General features: G+C 42.3%; 2 protein-coding genes across 3 annotated transcripts; one reads left to right on the top strand and one right to left on the bottom strand.

Annotated features, from left to right (window-relative positions):
• Positions 1-705: 705 nt before the first annotated feature.
• On the bottom strand, positions 706-4045 carry LOC106612990 (uncharacterized). Of its 2 annotated transcripts, XM_014214773.3 has the most exons (7): positions 3930-4045; positions 3804-3841; positions 2432-2455; positions 2314-2343; positions 2154-2192; positions 1907-2038; positions 706-1693 (listed from the first exon to the last, which is right to left on the bottom strand). In XM_014214773.3, exons 1-7 carry the CDS (start codon positions 3952-3954, stop codon positions 1628-1630), a joined length of 354 nt encoding a protein of 117 aa, XP_014070248.1. In that variant the 5' UTR covers positions 3955-4045; the 3' UTR covers positions 706-1627. The 2 variants fall into 2 exon arrangements, with proteins under 2 accessions (XP_014070248.1, XP_014070249.1); XM_014214774.3 differs by having other exon boundaries at positions 3804-4015.
• Positions 4046-4479: 434 nt separating this feature from the next.
• Positions 4480-16520, top strand: LOC106612989 (guided entry of tail-anchored proteins factor 1). Its single transcript, XM_014214772.3, has 5 exons — positions 4480-4617; positions 6185-6350; positions 15293-15360; positions 15515-15629; positions 15951-16520. Exons 1-5 carry the CDS (start codon positions 4528-4530, stop codon positions 16022-16024), a joined length of 513 nt encoding a protein of 170 aa, XP_014070247.1. The 5' UTR covers positions 4480-4527; the 3' UTR covers positions 16025-16520.
• Positions 16521-16556: the final 36 nt, after the last annotated feature.

The following is a 16556-nucleotide window of genomic DNA, read 5'->3' as shown; positions in this document are numbered from 1 at the left end:
ATGAAAGTTTTGATGTCACTGATATTAGCGGCATCCCTTCAAGACACGACCCATTCTAGGCTATGTATTTATGGTACAACAAATGTCATTTGTGTTTAAAAAAAAAAGTCATATTGAAAAAAGAATGACATATGCAACAGATATGAAAGCTTCATAAGTAGGTATAACTGAATAGTTACTTATAAAAAAGCATAACTTTATGAATAGTTATAACTGTTATTAATAGGTAACTAATTGGTTGAAATAGTTAATGGGCCATCAACTAGATTCAGCTGATTTTTGGCATTTTTTCCTGGGCGGACGGTCGGGGCCTGAACATAAATATATATAATGTGCACTCTGCAAATTTACACAAGAAGTCCAACGGATCTTTGTAGGCTATTAGAATTTATTCCGAAAACTTGGGGGCGGGGGAATAAAATCAATAACGGGACGAATTCAGGCCACAAGTTGACAATCCCTAAAATATTGTGATTGTCATGCAGCTACTTGTCGAATAGGTGGTGTATGGCTACACTGGCCTAATAGAATTACAGACATTTGCTCAATATTTGGCAAGCACCAAAAAACAATCACACATTTTCAATCAATATGGTATAAGAGATATTAGAGTATTTAATGCATAGTAAGTGTCTGTGAATTAGAATATCATGTGTATACAGTTTTTATTTCACTTGTGATCAATAAGAGAACAGAGAAAACAGAGAAATTACAACCATTTAATTAAATTGGCATGTTTATATCAATCATAACACAGATACAGCTACAAAAAAAGGAGAAATACTGTACATAAAATCCTAAAACCACATGTATATCTTGCTACAGCTGCTATGTTCACTTGAAAGATTAAGTGAAATTACAGTCATGTTTATCAGTATCCCCAAAAGGATAAGCTACAACCAGTATGTTTAACACTGTAATGCATTTCATGTTATTAGCTTGGCTAAAAACACATGAACCATCCCCATTCCTCACAACGTACCATTACATACTGCATAGAAATTATGGAAAAAAAACTTAGTTTCACAGCAGCTATATCAAATGTTATTGCAATGCCATCACCGAACAGAGTCAAACAACATTTAACATAATGCACAGGCCTGACAAAAAAATCCAGTACATGTACTAGGGAGGATGATGATGAACCATAACTGTGGATTCATAAAACAGTTAATATTCATAGAGCACAGCTTAAACAGTCACCACCTTCCTACCCATTATAAACAAAAATCAAACAAGTATTATTGTGTATAAACCCCTCCAACCCTTCCCCATACAATACAGGTTAAATAAACTGTCCCTCATAAAGCCTATGGAATGTTAGTGTCAGACAAGCTCTCCCAGTTGAATAACAAATTCCTGATATTGGCATGATTGCATGTCATTGCTGCAAACCTGCCCCCCCTCCCTCTGACAAGTGCCCCAGACTACAAAAGAAAAGGGAAACACACAATGACCATAACTTTTCTTCCAGAGGTGTAAAAAAAGGGGAAAAGGGAAAAAAAAGTGTTTCTACAATCTTACTACTACACAACCTGCCTTTTCTTAAGAAAATAGTTGATAAAAATATTCCTCTGCATTGTACAAGAAAGGAGGTACGGGGAGCACTGGCAAAAGTGTAAGCATATTATTCTGCCTCATCCTCCTCTTTCTCAGGCTCATCTGCATCAGCATCTGCCACTTCTGCTGCCTCCTGGAGGATGAAAAAAAATAACATTCTCATATTATAGGATAGTTTTTAGGTCTTGTTGGTTATACAATATTTTTGTGTGTGGGGGACAAACAGCTGTCAATGCCAATTATAATAGTTGGCCTGTTTGTAATACCTAATACTCCTGATTTTGAATGCTGTATATATCAGTGGCATGGCGTATCGTATAATTGAAACTAAACCAACAAGTCTTACCTCCTCATCTTTGGTCTCTCCGTTTTCTGCCAGTGCTGCTTTTTCCTCAGGAGCTTCTTTCTTCTCCTCAGGCTTGACCTTCTCTACTACCTCCTTTACTTTTTTGGGCTTGGCTGCTGCCTTGACTGGTGTCTACAAGAAACAGACAAACATGATATACATGTCAATATAAAAATGCATAGTACGCATAATAATTGGGTGCTTTTTGGTTTCAGCAAAAGCTGACAATTACAACATTTGTTTTTACCTTTGTCTTAGGCTCTGGTTTAGCCGGAGTAGTGGGTTTCTGCAAAATAATGAATATTTGATAATTAGTCCAATTACAAATAGACAATAGCATCTATTAATCGAAAACATCATAAATAGGCTATACAACATATAAATATTATGATATATAGTAAACTTACGGATGACAACCTTGTGGATCGCCTTTTTGGCTGGTGAGAAAAACAAAAAAGTTAAATCAGTTATTGCAGAAAAATAATTTATTTATAATGGACAAATATAACAGCATCAAATACTAACCTCGACTTCAGTGTCATTACTTGCCTGTGGGGGTGGGGAGAGAGAGAAAATAAAATGTTAGTATAAACCAAGAACAACAATCCCACATTCATGGATCGGGAGCGGCCGGGAGAAGTGGGAGTGTAATGCTTGGGGAGGGGGATGGGCTCACATGCTGTACCCCCGCCGCTCCACCCCCAAATTAACGAGGAATTATGTAATCTGAAACTGGGTGGGGGAGGGGAGGCTAACGTATTTACATTACTATGCCATTTGACTTTTCCCATTGTCATGATGCAAAAATAGAGCCTTTGTGGTACCAGTTACTGGGAGAGCGACAAGTAAAATAGTATGTTATAGTCAGGCTTTAGGAGCCTATACACATAAAGGCCAAATGCGCCCCCCCCCCCCCCCAATCCACCAGCAACACACGGAGATGTGTTACATGAAGGCATCCATCCACCCGCCATGTCAACCAGTCTACTGTATGATCCCGCCATTAGTAATATCTATAATTCCCTGATCCACCCCTATACGATCCCTTATGCGCTGTCAATGTTGCATTAGGAAAGCAAAGACAGGAAATACGCACGAACAAAAAGCAAAACATTTTTTTTATTACCGTGACCACCTATAATTCAGGTGGTCTTTTTCTTTAAAACTAATTATTCTATGACCCCATTTAAGTGATACATAACGCTGAGTTGTCGATGCCTTTCGTATTTGCAAGGGCTGCCATGACACTCCAAAGACTGTACCTTTCCATGCCATAGGGTGTCGCGCATTACACTACGCTTTACTGCACACAGGACACAAAGTGATAATATACGATGCCACAAGCATCTGTTTTTTTTTAGGATTAAAACGGGGCTATTAAAAGTATTTGAATACAAACGTGAACTTAATATGTAGGCGATTAAAGCACTTCCAATATTCACAAAATATCCTCTAGTTCATGCACGCATTTCTGCAATGGCAACATGTAGCTTACTTACATCGCTGGTGGGTTACACCCCTTTGTCTGATCTCATTGCTGAGAAGGCTATTAAGCTACTTTACATTAATGAAATACCCAATATTTGGGTGGAATTATATTATATGATTACGTTACTTATATAAAAAGCACAAGCTGCGATAGTTGATCATGTATGGGTTGTTAAAAGGAGAAAGTGAGATCGAATGGAAAATGTTACCGCACTAAGTAAAAAGGCGCCACTTCCATTACAACATGACAGACACACAAAAACATTCAGACTTTAAAGCAAAAGTGTTACATTGTATCAAGCATATTTTAGCGTACATGCAATTGTTGCAGGTATTTATAAAACACTTCCTGTGTTAAATTATATATTGTAAAATAAGGTTTAAATTAAAGGTACACAATCCAACTTACTTTGCTTCTTTTCGGCATGGCTGCTTTACTTGTATTGTCTAGAAAAGAAGATAACAAATTAGCCTTCTCAGTTACTGAAAATTCAGTGAAGGCTTCTGAAAGTGTTCGATGTAACTCAGTCAGTACCTTCAGAACACACTGTAACTAACATAAATGTTCCATCAGTAGGCCTACGTACAGAAACGAGCTGAAACCGGATTGGATCCCCCTCTCTATATTATATTCCTTATCCTACCAACCTGACGGCCAATGCATTCTCCGCCCCTTGTTGCCATTGATTGGCTTTAAGGTCCAGGCAACATATTTTTAAACCATAGCAAGTTACCTGTGTGGGTATGTCTGTATGCCAATCAGTCGTTCCAACTTTCAATTTTTATTAAAGGGGTGGGAATAGCTTCAAATTGTGTTATTTTCGTTGATATTACAATTTAGTCATTTAGTCATTTAGAATAATGTAGACATACTGTAAATGACCCTTATAGAATTGTCAATTTTTTTTTATTGAATAAAGTAATTTAGTACATTTAGCCCATGTGGATTATGAATTGATATATTACATCTTCTTATGCATATATTTTGCACATTCTCATAATGATTTGAAGTTAATAAAATATGTTGTATTTGAATAAATAAGCGTTTCTAATGTGAAAATCAGCCCATAGTTCAGACTGGATGTGTCTTCCATTTATGATGAGCGCAGCAGCAACAAAGGTTGATACGAAAAATGGCTGCCGGGTGCGCTTGGTTCCTGGTGCTGGGATCTGTCTTTTTGTGCAATCTCTTCAAAATACTGTTGCCGACCATTTCCTCTTTCGTAAGTAGGGGTTATTTAGGCATTGGTCGTGTGAGAAATGCAGGGTTGGCTTGTAAATCATGTAATGTTTTGGCAGATTTGCCCAGGTTAAATTAGCTAGCTTGCTATTTCACCTCTCGCGCCCCTCAAACAACGAAGCTAACTAACCATTCCATCCTGTTGGCAAATTGTTACATTGGATAATGGAAGGTGTGCTAGGCTGATAATATTCCCGGGTAGATAATGCCGTGTAGTTATCTATTGGGTACAGATTCAAATAGCAACCATAACATGTCAATACATCTGAAGTCTTATGGTATTTCTAGCCTATAGGCATAGAATATGGGTTGTTATAAACTGGGTGGGTCGAGCCCTGAATGCTGATTGGCTGAAAGCCATGGTATATAAGACCATATACCATTGGTATGACAAAACATTTATTTTTACTGTTCTAATTAATTTTGTAACCAGTTTATAATAGCAATAAGGCACCTCTGTGGTTTGTGGGATATGACACATATACCATGACTAAGGGCTGTATCGAGGCACTCCGCATTGCATCGTGCTTAAGAACAGCCCGTAGATGTGATATTTTGGCCATATACCACACCTCCTTGTGCCTTATTAAGCAATATACTCCTAAACCAGGTGTTGCATGTTCTAATGCAATAAACCATAAATGACCTATGGAGGCAGAAAATACTTGTCACTTGCCAAGGCAATTTCATTACAAAGAAAATAGACATTTAAATGAGTAAAACATTTGGTATCCTACGTCATTGACTATCAGAACAACACATTTAACAGGATGACGTACAGTGTTTATCGGACATAATACAACTTTCCTATACTTTTGCACTTTTGTTGCAGTAACATACTGGTAACTAGCTCTCAAACTCTAGGCGCCATTCTGCCTTCAGTTTTCAGCCATTAGCTCCCTCCACGACTACCTCATGTGAACTACAATCCTGACACTGTGTTTTAATGTTTAGAAACATCAATAATCATCACTTGCGATTCGGCTTTCGAAACATATGGCCCTTATCTTTCACCAGAGAGAAAGAATGTTTCAGATTTTTTTTTTAATCTACACTTACTGTAGCAGTTTTGCACAGATCCATACAGCTATGGGGGCCTCCATCCGAAGAAACTACACTTCCGCTACACTTCCCGAATTACACTTACACACAGGTGTTCGGAGCATGCTAATTAGCACTGGTGGCCGCCTCTTGTCTGCCATAAACAAGCGCTGTAATATGGAGATATGGCCGCGTGGGAACACTAACCCTAAACCTATCAAGGTGTGTTTAAATGTACCTTTATTTCTCGCTGATATAAAAGATAAGGTCCTTTCTTATACTTCCAAAACCGTACCTCAAGCGATGCGTGTTTATGTTCATATTGAGTGTCGGGGCTCTTAACAAAGTTCCACTGTATAGAAGACGCCTTCGTCCAATGAATTATGTGTAATCAAACTGAGTCATGATCAAGGGAAAACTGGTAACCATCCCAAAGTTATCTCCTATCAGAAACTAGGCTATACCTGTAGTGTATTAGCCATTAAATGTTTGTCTGTTGGGATGTGAAGCTGTCGAAGGTCCTTCAGAACGATGCTGAGCAGGAGAGGGATATGAGGGCTGAGATCCAGGAGATGAAGAAGGAGCACAACTCCGTTAGCATGATGGATGAGTTTGCCAGATACGCCAGACTAGAGCGCAAAATCAACAAGATGACTGACAAGCTGAAGACACATGGTAAGAGAGACACACAATTTAAAGTGGGTTTAGGTGGTCGGTGTGGCAATGGGCGTGGTCGGGCCAGTTGGCTCTGCTGAATTTCTCTACACCCCCATCTTGGCCATGTAGAATAATTTCCTGCAGTTCTACACATTTTGTTCATGGAGCTGAGATACATTTTTGCAGTTTTAAAGTTAATTTCATGCAATTCCACATTCTGCAATGGAGCTAAGAGAAAATTGTTTTAAAGCTTATTTCTTGCAATTCACCATTGCTAATGCTGTGTTCTTTTGCTCAACCATAATAACAAAAACAATACTGCTAAATTAATTGCTTTTGGAATTTTCAATTCTCCCTGATATTCTAGCTTTTATAAAGGTTATTTAATAAAAAAATATATGTATTTTATATTTTCTACATACTTTATAGCTGGTTTTAGTTGTTTAAGTTTACACTGAAAGTGTTTTTCCATCCCAAAAATGTAGTGTATTATTATAATTTTTTTAAATTTAACACTGTTTGGAATTAGGTGTCCTGAAAAAATGCTTAGGCTGCCCACCCAGAGATTGCAATGGCAGAAAAATCCCTGATAGTGAGTAGGGTTGCACATTTTGGGGAATATTCAGAGGTGGAAACTTTCCATGGGAATTAACGGGAATATATGGGAATTAACGGAAATACATGCAAATTAATATTAATATCATTTAAATGTAGATTTTTTTGCATTGGATATATTTACCATATCATATGGAGACAGAAACATAAACATTTTACCTTATCATAAGTAGACATAATTGCAAATGATTACATCCTTCCAATAGAAATAACGATTTCTAAATATTTAGTTACGAATTGAACTTTAATTAAATAAGTTGACTCTTCACATGGGATGATTTCACTGAACAACAAAAGAAAGGGAATATTGAATGATCCCCAATGATCCATCATATCACCCAAAAACGTTTTCAACATACATCTGTAAAATGATAAGCAAAGCTTTAGTTTCTAGACTGTCTTCCTCTCAGGCTTCCATGTCTTCTCCCTGGACCTCCTTAATGTCCACCTCTTGAACATCAGACTCTGAGGCCTCATCTTCACTGTCACTTTCAAACCTTGTTGAGGATGGCTCGTTGTCAGGCTCAAAAAGCCTCAAATTTTCCTGGATGGCCACCAATTTTTCAACCCTTGTATTGGTCAGCCTGTTGCGTGTTTTGGTGTGTGTGTTCCCAAACAAGGCCCAGTTGCGCTCTGAGGTGGCTGATGTTGGTGGGATTTGAAGGATGATGGAGGCAACAAGGGAAAGTGCCTCAGATGCACAAAGTCCTTTCCACCAGGTGGCTGATGAGATATGTTGGCATGACTGCCATATTGCATCTCCATCCCAAAGCCCTTGCTTGGAAGTGTACTTTGCCAAACTGCCAAAAACCTTGTCCTCATCTAGGCCAAGGTGGCGAAACACGGTAGTGATGACACCTTAGGCCTTGTTGATCTCTGCACCAGACAGGATGCTCTTGCCAGCATACTTGGGGTCCAACATGTATGCTGCGGCGTGTATGAGCTTCAGGCAGAAGTCTTCACGCTACCCCTTTTGGATATAATAAATATCAAAGACTCAAACCATCTGCATCCCGTGTCTGCATCTGTGTCTCGCCTTGTGCCTTTATAGTACGAACTGGCCATGACAGACCCAGCAGACTTGGACCAGCTCCGCCACGCTGTCTCCTTGCAGGGAGCCACCATTGGGTGGCATGAGGATCTACTGCTGGACCTTTTGGAAGGGCTTCGTTCCCTGACAGAATGTCATGACCACGGGTTCAAGGCTATCATGGTGCGAATCAGTGAGTTAGCTCATAGGCAACCTGCCACCTCAGACCTCTCAACCACCCAGTAACCTGTCTACTATTGTAACGCCCTGGCCATAGAGAGGGGTTTTTGTTCTCTATTTTGGTTCGGCCAGGGTGTTACATGGGTGGGCGTTCTATGTTTATTTTTCTATGTTGGTTTGTTTCTTTGGTTGGCCCTGTGTGGCTCCCAATCAGGAACAGCTGTAGTTCGTTGTTGCTGATTGGGAGTCATACATAGGCAGCCTGTTTTTCCTTTGGGGTTGGTGGGTGATTGTTTTCTGTTTAGAGTATTTCCTGACAGGACTGTTTTACTGTCGTCTTTTGTTTATTTTTGTAGTGTTCTCTTTTTCAATTCAATTTCAAGATGAACACACGTCCTCCGCTGCACCTTGGTTTCATTACTAAGACTGCCGTTACAACTATCAGTGGTGGGTTTGTACAGCCTACCCCAGCTCCCCAGGAACCCCCGCTTACCACCTCCGGAGCGATATTCTGGGGGTCCTGGAACCTGCCGGGGTTATCTTTCTCAATGCTCCCTTATTTTTTTAGCTGCATCCATCTTCATTCCCTGCGGACCGGTCGATGATAGCGTATATTATTACGCTAATGTCAGGAAGGCCGCTCTCCTGAGCTACGGCAGTTTGGGAGCAACAATACGCCATTTCTTGTCATCTGGAGGATTTCATGGCAGAGGTGAGGAAGGTATTTGATTCTCCGGTATCCGGGAAAGAGGCGGCCAGTGAACTTCTTGAATTACTTCAAAACTCCCGTAGTGTGGCAGACTACGTGGTTGATTTTCGCACGTTGGCCAACCGAGAGTGCCTGGAATCCGGAGTCTCTTTTCGATACCTTTCTTCACGGATTATGTGAGGTGGTAAACGATGAGCTAGCTGCTCGGGAATTACCGGTGGACCTCGACTCCCTCATCTCCCTCACCATTACAATTGATGGACGCCTAAGGGAATGCAGGAGTGAGAGGTCTGGTCTCGGGCACACTCGTTGATCCGCTATGGCTCGCTCACCTTCGAAGGAATCCAGAAGTTCCCGAAGGCAGTTTTTCCGAGAGGATCCGAAGCCCCCCGAGTTCCCTCGTGAATCATCAACGACGGGTGAGTTGGATACTTCTGAGCCTATGCAATTGGGAAAAGCCAGGTTATTGGTTGGGGAACGCTCACGTAGGCTGAGTTCAAATTGTTGTCTGTACTGTGGAGGGGCAGGAAATTATATAGCTACCTGCCCTGTTAGGAAACCTTTGTCTCTGGTGGGTACAAGTACTCTGGTGAGCCAGACTGGGAGTTCCCTATTTCCCATCACCCACGCACCTTTTTTTGTGCTTTTGCTGTGTGGAGACCAGTCTGTCTCTCCGAGTGCTCATTGACTCTGGGGCTGATTTAAAGTTTTATGGATGCTACTATTGCTTCAGAGCTTGGTATTCCCACTCAACCTCTCTCGGTTCCCATGGATGCTAGGGCACTGGACGGCCGCTCAGTAGGTAGTCACCCATAGTACTGTGCCCGTTCATATATGGGTTTCAGGTAACCACAGTGAGACCATACAGTTCTTCCTTATTGCATCTCCCCATGTTCCTGTTCTCTTGGGATTTTCATGGCTCCAAAAACACAACCCTGTTATTGACTGGACCACGAGCTCCATCCTGGGTTGGAGCCCATTTTGCCATTCCCACTGTCTTCAAGCTACACAGCCTTCCCCCAGACGTCTTGGTCAGGATGTTAGCAAGGCTTTGGTTGTTTCTGAAATTCCCACTGAATACCATGACCTCCTTGAAGTTTTCAGTAAGCCACATGCTACTTCCGTTCCCCCCGCACCGTCCTTATGATTATGTCATTGATCTTCTCCCAGGTACCACACCACCTCAGGGTCGGCTATATTCTCTATACGGGCCGGAGACAAAGGCTATGGAGGAGTACATAGAGGAGTCTCTGGCTACTGGCGCCGTCCGTCTGCAACTCCTGCCGGCGCAGGGTTTTTCTTTGTTGAGAAGAAGGACAAGACCCTGCGTCCGTGCATTGACTACTGGGGACTGAATGACATTACGGTTAAAAATCGGTACCCCCTACCACTCCTTTCTCCTCGGCTTTTGAACCTCTCCAGGGGGCCACCCTTTTTTCCAAGCTGGACCTTCGGAATGCCTACCACCTGGTTTGGATACGCGTAGGGGATGATTGGAAAACGCGTAGGGGATGATTGGAAAACAGCCTTCAACACAGCCAGCAGACATTATGAGTAGCAGGTCATGCCGTTTGGTCTCACCAACGCCCCGCTGTCTTCCAGGCTTTGGTAAACGATGTGCTCCGGGACATGCTAAACCGTTTTGTGTTCGTCTACCTTGACGACATCCTGTTTTTTTCCCGGTCTGCCCAAGAACATGTTCTTCATGTCAGGCAGGTCCTTCAGCGCCTCCTGTAGAAGCAATTGTTCGTGTGAAAGCTGAGTAGTGTGAGTTCCACCACTCTACAATCGCCTTTCTGGGATATGTCATTGCTGAGGGTATTGTCCAGATGGATCCTGGAAAGGTGAAAGCAGTGGTGGATTGGCCTCAACCTAAGTCCAGGGAGCAGTTGCAACGATTCCTAGGCTTTGCTAACTTCTACCGCAGTTTCATTCGGGGTTACAGCACTCTGGCGGCCCACCTCTCTGCACTCACCTCTCCCAAAGTACCGTTCACATGGTCTCCAGCTGTCGACAAAGCCTTTGTGAACCTGAAGCATTGGTTCACAACAGCACCCATCTTCATCCATCCGGACCCGTCTCGTCAATTTGTGGTAGAGGTTGATGCTTCTGATGTTGGAGTGGGGGCCATCCTGTCCCAGCGATCTGCCCAGGACCAAAAGCTTCATCCCAGTGCCTTCCTGTCCCATCGTCTCACTCCTGCAGAGAGGAACTATGACGTAGGCAACCTGGCGGTCAAGATGTCATTGGGAGAGTGGAGGCACTGGCTGGGAGGAACAGAACAGCCATTCTTGGTCTGGACCGGCCATAAAAATGTGGAATATCTCCGTACAGCCAAGCGCCTTAACTCCAGGCAGGCTCGGTGGGCTCTCTTGTTTACTAGATTCAACTTCACTGTTTCCTACCGCCCAGGGCCCAAAAATGTTAAGCCTGACGCTCTCTCCCGCCTATACAGTTCCTCTGCCACACCTTCGGTCTCCGAAACCATTATCCGTACCTCATGCCTTGCAGCCACAGTGGGTTGGGGTATTGAGACCCTGGTTCGCAAGGCGCAACGCTCCCAGCCTGGACCTGAAGAGGGCCCGGCTAACCGGCTGTTTGTCCCTAACTCAGTCTGGTCCCGGGTCCTGGAATGGGCTCATTCCTCCAGGCTAATCTGTCATCCAGGTTCCCGCCGTACCCTAGCATTCCTCCGACAACGTTTCTGGTGGCCCACAATGGTTCCTGACGTCTCTGCCTTTGTTGCCACATGCATGGTGTGCGCCCAGAACAAGACTCCACGGCAAGCTCCTTCTGGCCAACAGCCACTACCGGTTCCTCATCGTCCCTGGTCCCATATCTCTCTGGACTTCCTCACTGGGCTTCCCCCGTCTGATGGCAACACCGTCATTCTGACAGTGGTGGATCGGTTCTCTAAGGCCACTCATTTCATCCCTCTCCCCAAACATCCCTCTGCCAAGAAAACGGCCCAGCTCATGGTGCAGCACCTCTTCTGGATCCATGGACTCCCGGTGGATATGGTTTCAGACTGGGGTCCTCAATTCTCATCTCAATTTGGAAGGCGTTCTGTACCCTAATTTGGGCGTCGACCAGCCTATCCTCCGGATTCCACCCCCATTCGAACGGCCAGCAAGCTAACCAGGACCTTGAGACCACCCTAAGATGTCTGATGTCAACCAACCCCACTACCTGGAGCTGACAACCTTTCTGGGTGGAGTATGCCCGGAACACCCTTCCCTGTTCAGCAACGGGACTCACCCCATGGAGCACTCAAAAGGGGAAGCAACCTCCGCTCTTCCCAGAACAAGAACCGGAAGTCAACATACCCTCGGCCCAGATGTTCGTCCACCGCTGTCGACGTACCTGGAGAAGAGCTCGGGTAGCACTTCTCAAGACCAACTCCAGGTATCGTACCTCCGCCGGACTCCAGCTCCCCACTACCGCATTGGGCAGAGGGTATGGCTGTCCACACGGGACCTGCTCCTTCGGGTAGAGTCCCGCAAACTGTCCCCCCGTTTCATTGGTCCGTTTCCCATATCTAGTGTCCTTAGTTCCACTGCTGTCCGTCTCCTTGTTACCCCGTACCCTCCATATTCACCCTACGTTCCATGTGTCTAAGATTAAGCCAGGGTCTCACTGTCCTTTGTCTTCTGTCCCCATATCTCTACACATCAGATAGTGCCCTTGGCATTTTCCTGTAAAGATTAGAATTAAAAAAATAACATGCATTCCATGTACAGATAAATAGTTAAGCAGTTAGATTAAACAAGTCCAATCAGGTGAATTAACACTCCTCAGTTAGCAGGCTCAAGCAAGCTAAAACCCATATGGTAGCAAAAACTGACTAGCAGAAATTAACAAGTTAGAAATGATTTAAACACACTTTGCTGTAGGCTACTAGTTTACAAAAAAATCATGTATCTCATTATAAAATATATTCAACCATGCCAGTATTGTAATCAAAACTTACCAGAAAGCATGTAGTCCTTGGCTCAGACAGTGTAGTAGTGTGGACTTAACATCTAATTCCTGTGCAAGATCTTGAGAATCAGCTGTACATGTGATGGAAGAATGCACTGTGCATGCAGAGGGTTGCAATTCCATTGAATTGGGGCTAGTTTAACCAAAATATGTCACAAGACCTAGAGTTGCCTTATGTGTATCCCACAAAAAAGGTTCACTGTTATAAGCTAACTTTTTTTGATGAATTTAAGCAAAATCCCCCAAATTCCCAGGCTTAACTTCCCCTGGTAAATTTCCGACCCTTTTTGGAACTCTAATAGTGAGACATTATCACACCTTTGGGGGGGTTAGATGGAAGTCAGACTTTTACTATAGGTCAGTGCAGGCTGGTGGGAGGAGCTATAGGATGTTTGATACTGTTCCATTGATTCCATTCCAGCAGTTAAGATGAGCCCCTCCTGTAGCTCCTCTCAAATCAAATCAGCAAAGTGCTTATACAGAAACCCAACCTAAAACCCCAAACAGCAAGCAATGTAGATGCAGATGCTATAGCTCCCTCATTTACCTTCTATATAAGATAAGGGGCAAAAAGGCGGTAAACCAAATTATCCATACCTCTAGGTTTTTCAAACTGCTCTCTGCTGCATGTAGGGGACTTGAATGTTAACGCACCATGTGTGGACAGTGGGAGGTGGGGTTCAGATAACAGACTGAGTGTTCACTGGGGGGCCTGTTGTTGCAGCTGCTGCCTGTTGCTCTCCTTCATGTCCAGACCATAGCTCTGGACTCTACAGAGGCAGGAAGCATAGTATAGAGCTCCATTACGAGTGTGTCATACAGACACACACTCCATTGACTATCAGACAACAACCACATGTCTCCAACAGCCATTTGACGAGTTAATGTCATATGAATGACAGCCTTTGCATTACACTATGGCGCCTGCCCTGCAACCGTAAGGGCTATGACCGAGCAAATATCCAAACAAGGAAATACTATACTCGGATGGATTTTAAAAAAAAATTAAAGATACGTTATGGACAAATTCTCAGGAATGAGAATGGTTTGTTTGGAAAACATTCCTCAGTGGATTTCTGTTACAGTGTATATATATATATATTTTTGTACAGGGGCAAATACAGGTTGTGACAAAAACCCAAAGGCAATTTTTGGGGTTTTGTTTGAAAATATCTAGTTTTGAATTTGTCAAAATGGCCAAAAAAGTCCACACGTTCACTCTTTATCACATTGTTTAAATGAGTCACAACGCAGGTGACCTTGATTTATGGTGTTTTATATGCTGTCTCAGTTCAGGGCCACTGCCTATCAACCAACATGCCTTCAAGTTTAAATCCTGTTCAACGACAGGAATATTTCACTATTTTAGAATCAAAAGCATTTTCACATTGAAATGCACCACATGTATTTCTCCATTAAATTCTCCAGTCATACCCGAGTGACGCTGTCACGTCCTGGCCAGTATAAGGTTAATTGGTATTGTAGTTTGGTCAGGACGTGGCAGAGGGTATTCGTTTTATGTGGTTTGGGGTGGTGTGTTTTGTTGAAGAGGCATTTGGTTTAAGTATTCCGGGGTTTTTGGGCACTGTTTGGTTTTCAGGTATTCTATGATTTTTGTCTAGTATGTCTGTTTCTATGTTTGGTTAATTGGGGTTGGGACTCTCAGTTGAAGGCAGGTGTTGTCTATCTGCCTTTGATTGAGAGTCCCATATATTAGGGTGTGTTTGTTATTTGTGGGTGATTGTTCTGTGTTGAGCCTTGTGCTTTGCAGACTGTCAGTTTATCGTTCGGTTTGTTGTTTTTGTATTCGTTTTGATTTAATTAAATGCTCAAAATGAACAACTGCACACCTGCTGCGTATTGGTCTACATTCTCAGATGACGATTTCGCAATATCGTCAGAAGACGAAGATAATTGTGACAGACGCAGCGGTCTAAGACACTGCATCTCAGTGCTAGAGGTGCCACTACAGAGCCTGGTTCGATTCCAGGCTGTATCACAACTGGCTGTGATTGGGAGTTCCATAGGGTGGCGCACAATTGGCCCAGCGCCGTCTGGGTTAGGGTTTGGCCGGGGTAGGCTGTCATTGTAAATAAGAATTTGTTCTTAAATGACTTGCCTAGTTAAATAAAGATACTTTTTTTTTTTTTTAATGCACTGTATAAACTGGTCACACATCAGTCTTATTTGTCACTGCCAACCCCTCCCTTACGCCATACCATAAAAAGCAGGTTCTATTGCAATGCAAGTTGTGTAGTGTACACTGAAATTAATTGTGAAGAACACACAAAAGGCAACTGTTATTAGATCTGATAAAATTCCTAACATTTAATGTATGTCTGTAGGCATTTTAGTGGATGTTAATTTGATATTTAGAGAGTGGATACCAATAATTAATTTAGATGGTTCCTGCGCAGATTGGTCATTTTGTTTTTCTTCTTACAGTCAAGTCAAGAACTGCTCAACAAGCCAAAATGAAATGGATGGTGAATATAGGTTTTTATATCCTGCAGGTGAGTTAAACATATTTTAATGAGAAATATGTCCTATATTCTTTAATATGTACAAAATATACATACCTTTTTTTAAATGTCAGTTGTCACCACCAGAGACATGCACAAGTAATTCTGATGCACTGAATCAGGCTGTTTTCTCTTGTCTCTCTAGGCTGCTCTGATGATCTCACTGATTTGGAAGTATTATGCTGACCCAGTGACTGTTGTACCCAGTAAGTGGATTGCCCCCCTGGAGCGGCTGGTGGCTTTCCCATCTGGAGTAGCAGGTAAATTGTGTGATTTCAACACCTGAGAATTGAGGCCCACACTCGCTTTCACTGTGGGTAAATTCATTGTAATCAAGCTTAGTGTTTAATGTGTAAAAGACTTAGTCTTGGCTAATTATAGACGACTACTGAATGTCCCTTTTTATTCAGTCTCTTTAAATACTGAAGATAGAATCACATGACTCTTTTCCATCTTAACATGGAATTCAAAACTCTGTGTATCCAAATTCCACTTTCTTTTCTTTTGAAAACTGTCATCAAATACTGCTAACCGACAACTCTGACGAAACCTATTTGAAACCAGTCTTTTTATCCTTTCAGGTGGAGTTGGAATCACATGCTGGCTGGTGGTGTGCAACAAAGTGGTGTCTATTGGTCTACATGCTGTTAGCTAAGGAATGGTATCTTCTCATGTCTTATTTATTCCCCAAATGTTCTGAGAATGAAGTCAGGCAGTGTTACTCAGCGCTTTGATATTAAAGTTTAAACCGGTACTGTTGGTAAGCACTTTTTTACAAAGCACCCCATATTCAAACGTTGCCTTACATTGCCAGTGTTATTGCACACATTTGACGGTGTCTCATGTTGGCTTTGGAATTGGATGTTATTTCACAAGTTGCTGCTCTGCGTAATGATTGTATGAGCATGTTTTAATTACCATGTATTTAAATCTCATTCCAACTTATTGAGATGAGTTGAGCAAGAAGTGTTAAAATTGTTATGTCATTTTGTTAATTTGTTATTCATGTTAATTGTAGGCATGGTCTGTGGCACATTTTCATTTGCTGAACTAATATCACAAAGTTTACTGTTTGGGTTTTGGAAGTGTTGAAGTATGCATAAGAAAAAATGCGTACTTCATTCAACACAATAAAGAATTTGAAATCCGAAGGCCTCAAGTGTTGGTTGTTCTTAGCATCTTGGGTA

The sequence above is a fragment of the Salmo salar genome, chromosome 09 (assembly GCF_965601325.2).
Source record: "Salmo salar chromosome 09, fSalSal1, whole genome shotgun sequence".
Lineage (NCBI taxonomy): Eukaryota > Metazoa > Chordata > Actinopteri > Salmoniformes > Salmonidae > Salmo > Salmo salar.
The sequence above is the reverse complement of the archived record's forward strand: the minus strand, read 5'-3'. Positions and strand labels throughout refer to the sequence as shown.

What these genes read in the sequence shown, in the direction of transcription:
- LOC106612990 (XM_014214773.3), bottom strand. Translation starts at nt 3,954, where the DNA reads ATGTTAGTTACAGTGTGTTCTGAAG. An exon ending in GATCCACAAGGTTGTCATCC is followed by an intron (nt 2,193 to 2,313) that starts GTAAGTTTACTA and finishes ATTATTTTGCAG; the next exon opens with AAACCCACTACTCCGGCTAA. An exon ending in GAGAGACCAAAGATGAGGAG is followed by an intron (nt 1,694 to 1,906) that starts GTAAGACTTGTT and finishes TTCATCCTCCAG; the next exon opens with GAGGCAGCAGAAGTGGCAGA.
- LOC106612989 (XM_014214772.3), top strand. Translation starts at nt 4,528, where the DNA reads ATGGCTGCCGGGTGCGCTTGGTTCCTGGTGCTGGGATCTGTCTTTTTG. An exon ending in TGACAAGCTGAAGACACATG is followed by an intron (nt 6,351 to 15,292) that starts GTAAGAGAGACA and finishes TTCTTCTTACAG; the next exon opens with TCAAGTCAAGAACTGCTCAA. An exon ending in TAGGTTTTTATATCCTGCAG is followed by an intron (nt 15,361 to 15,514) that starts GTGAGTTAAACA and finishes TTGTCTCTCTAG; the next exon opens with GCTGCTCTGATGATCTCACT.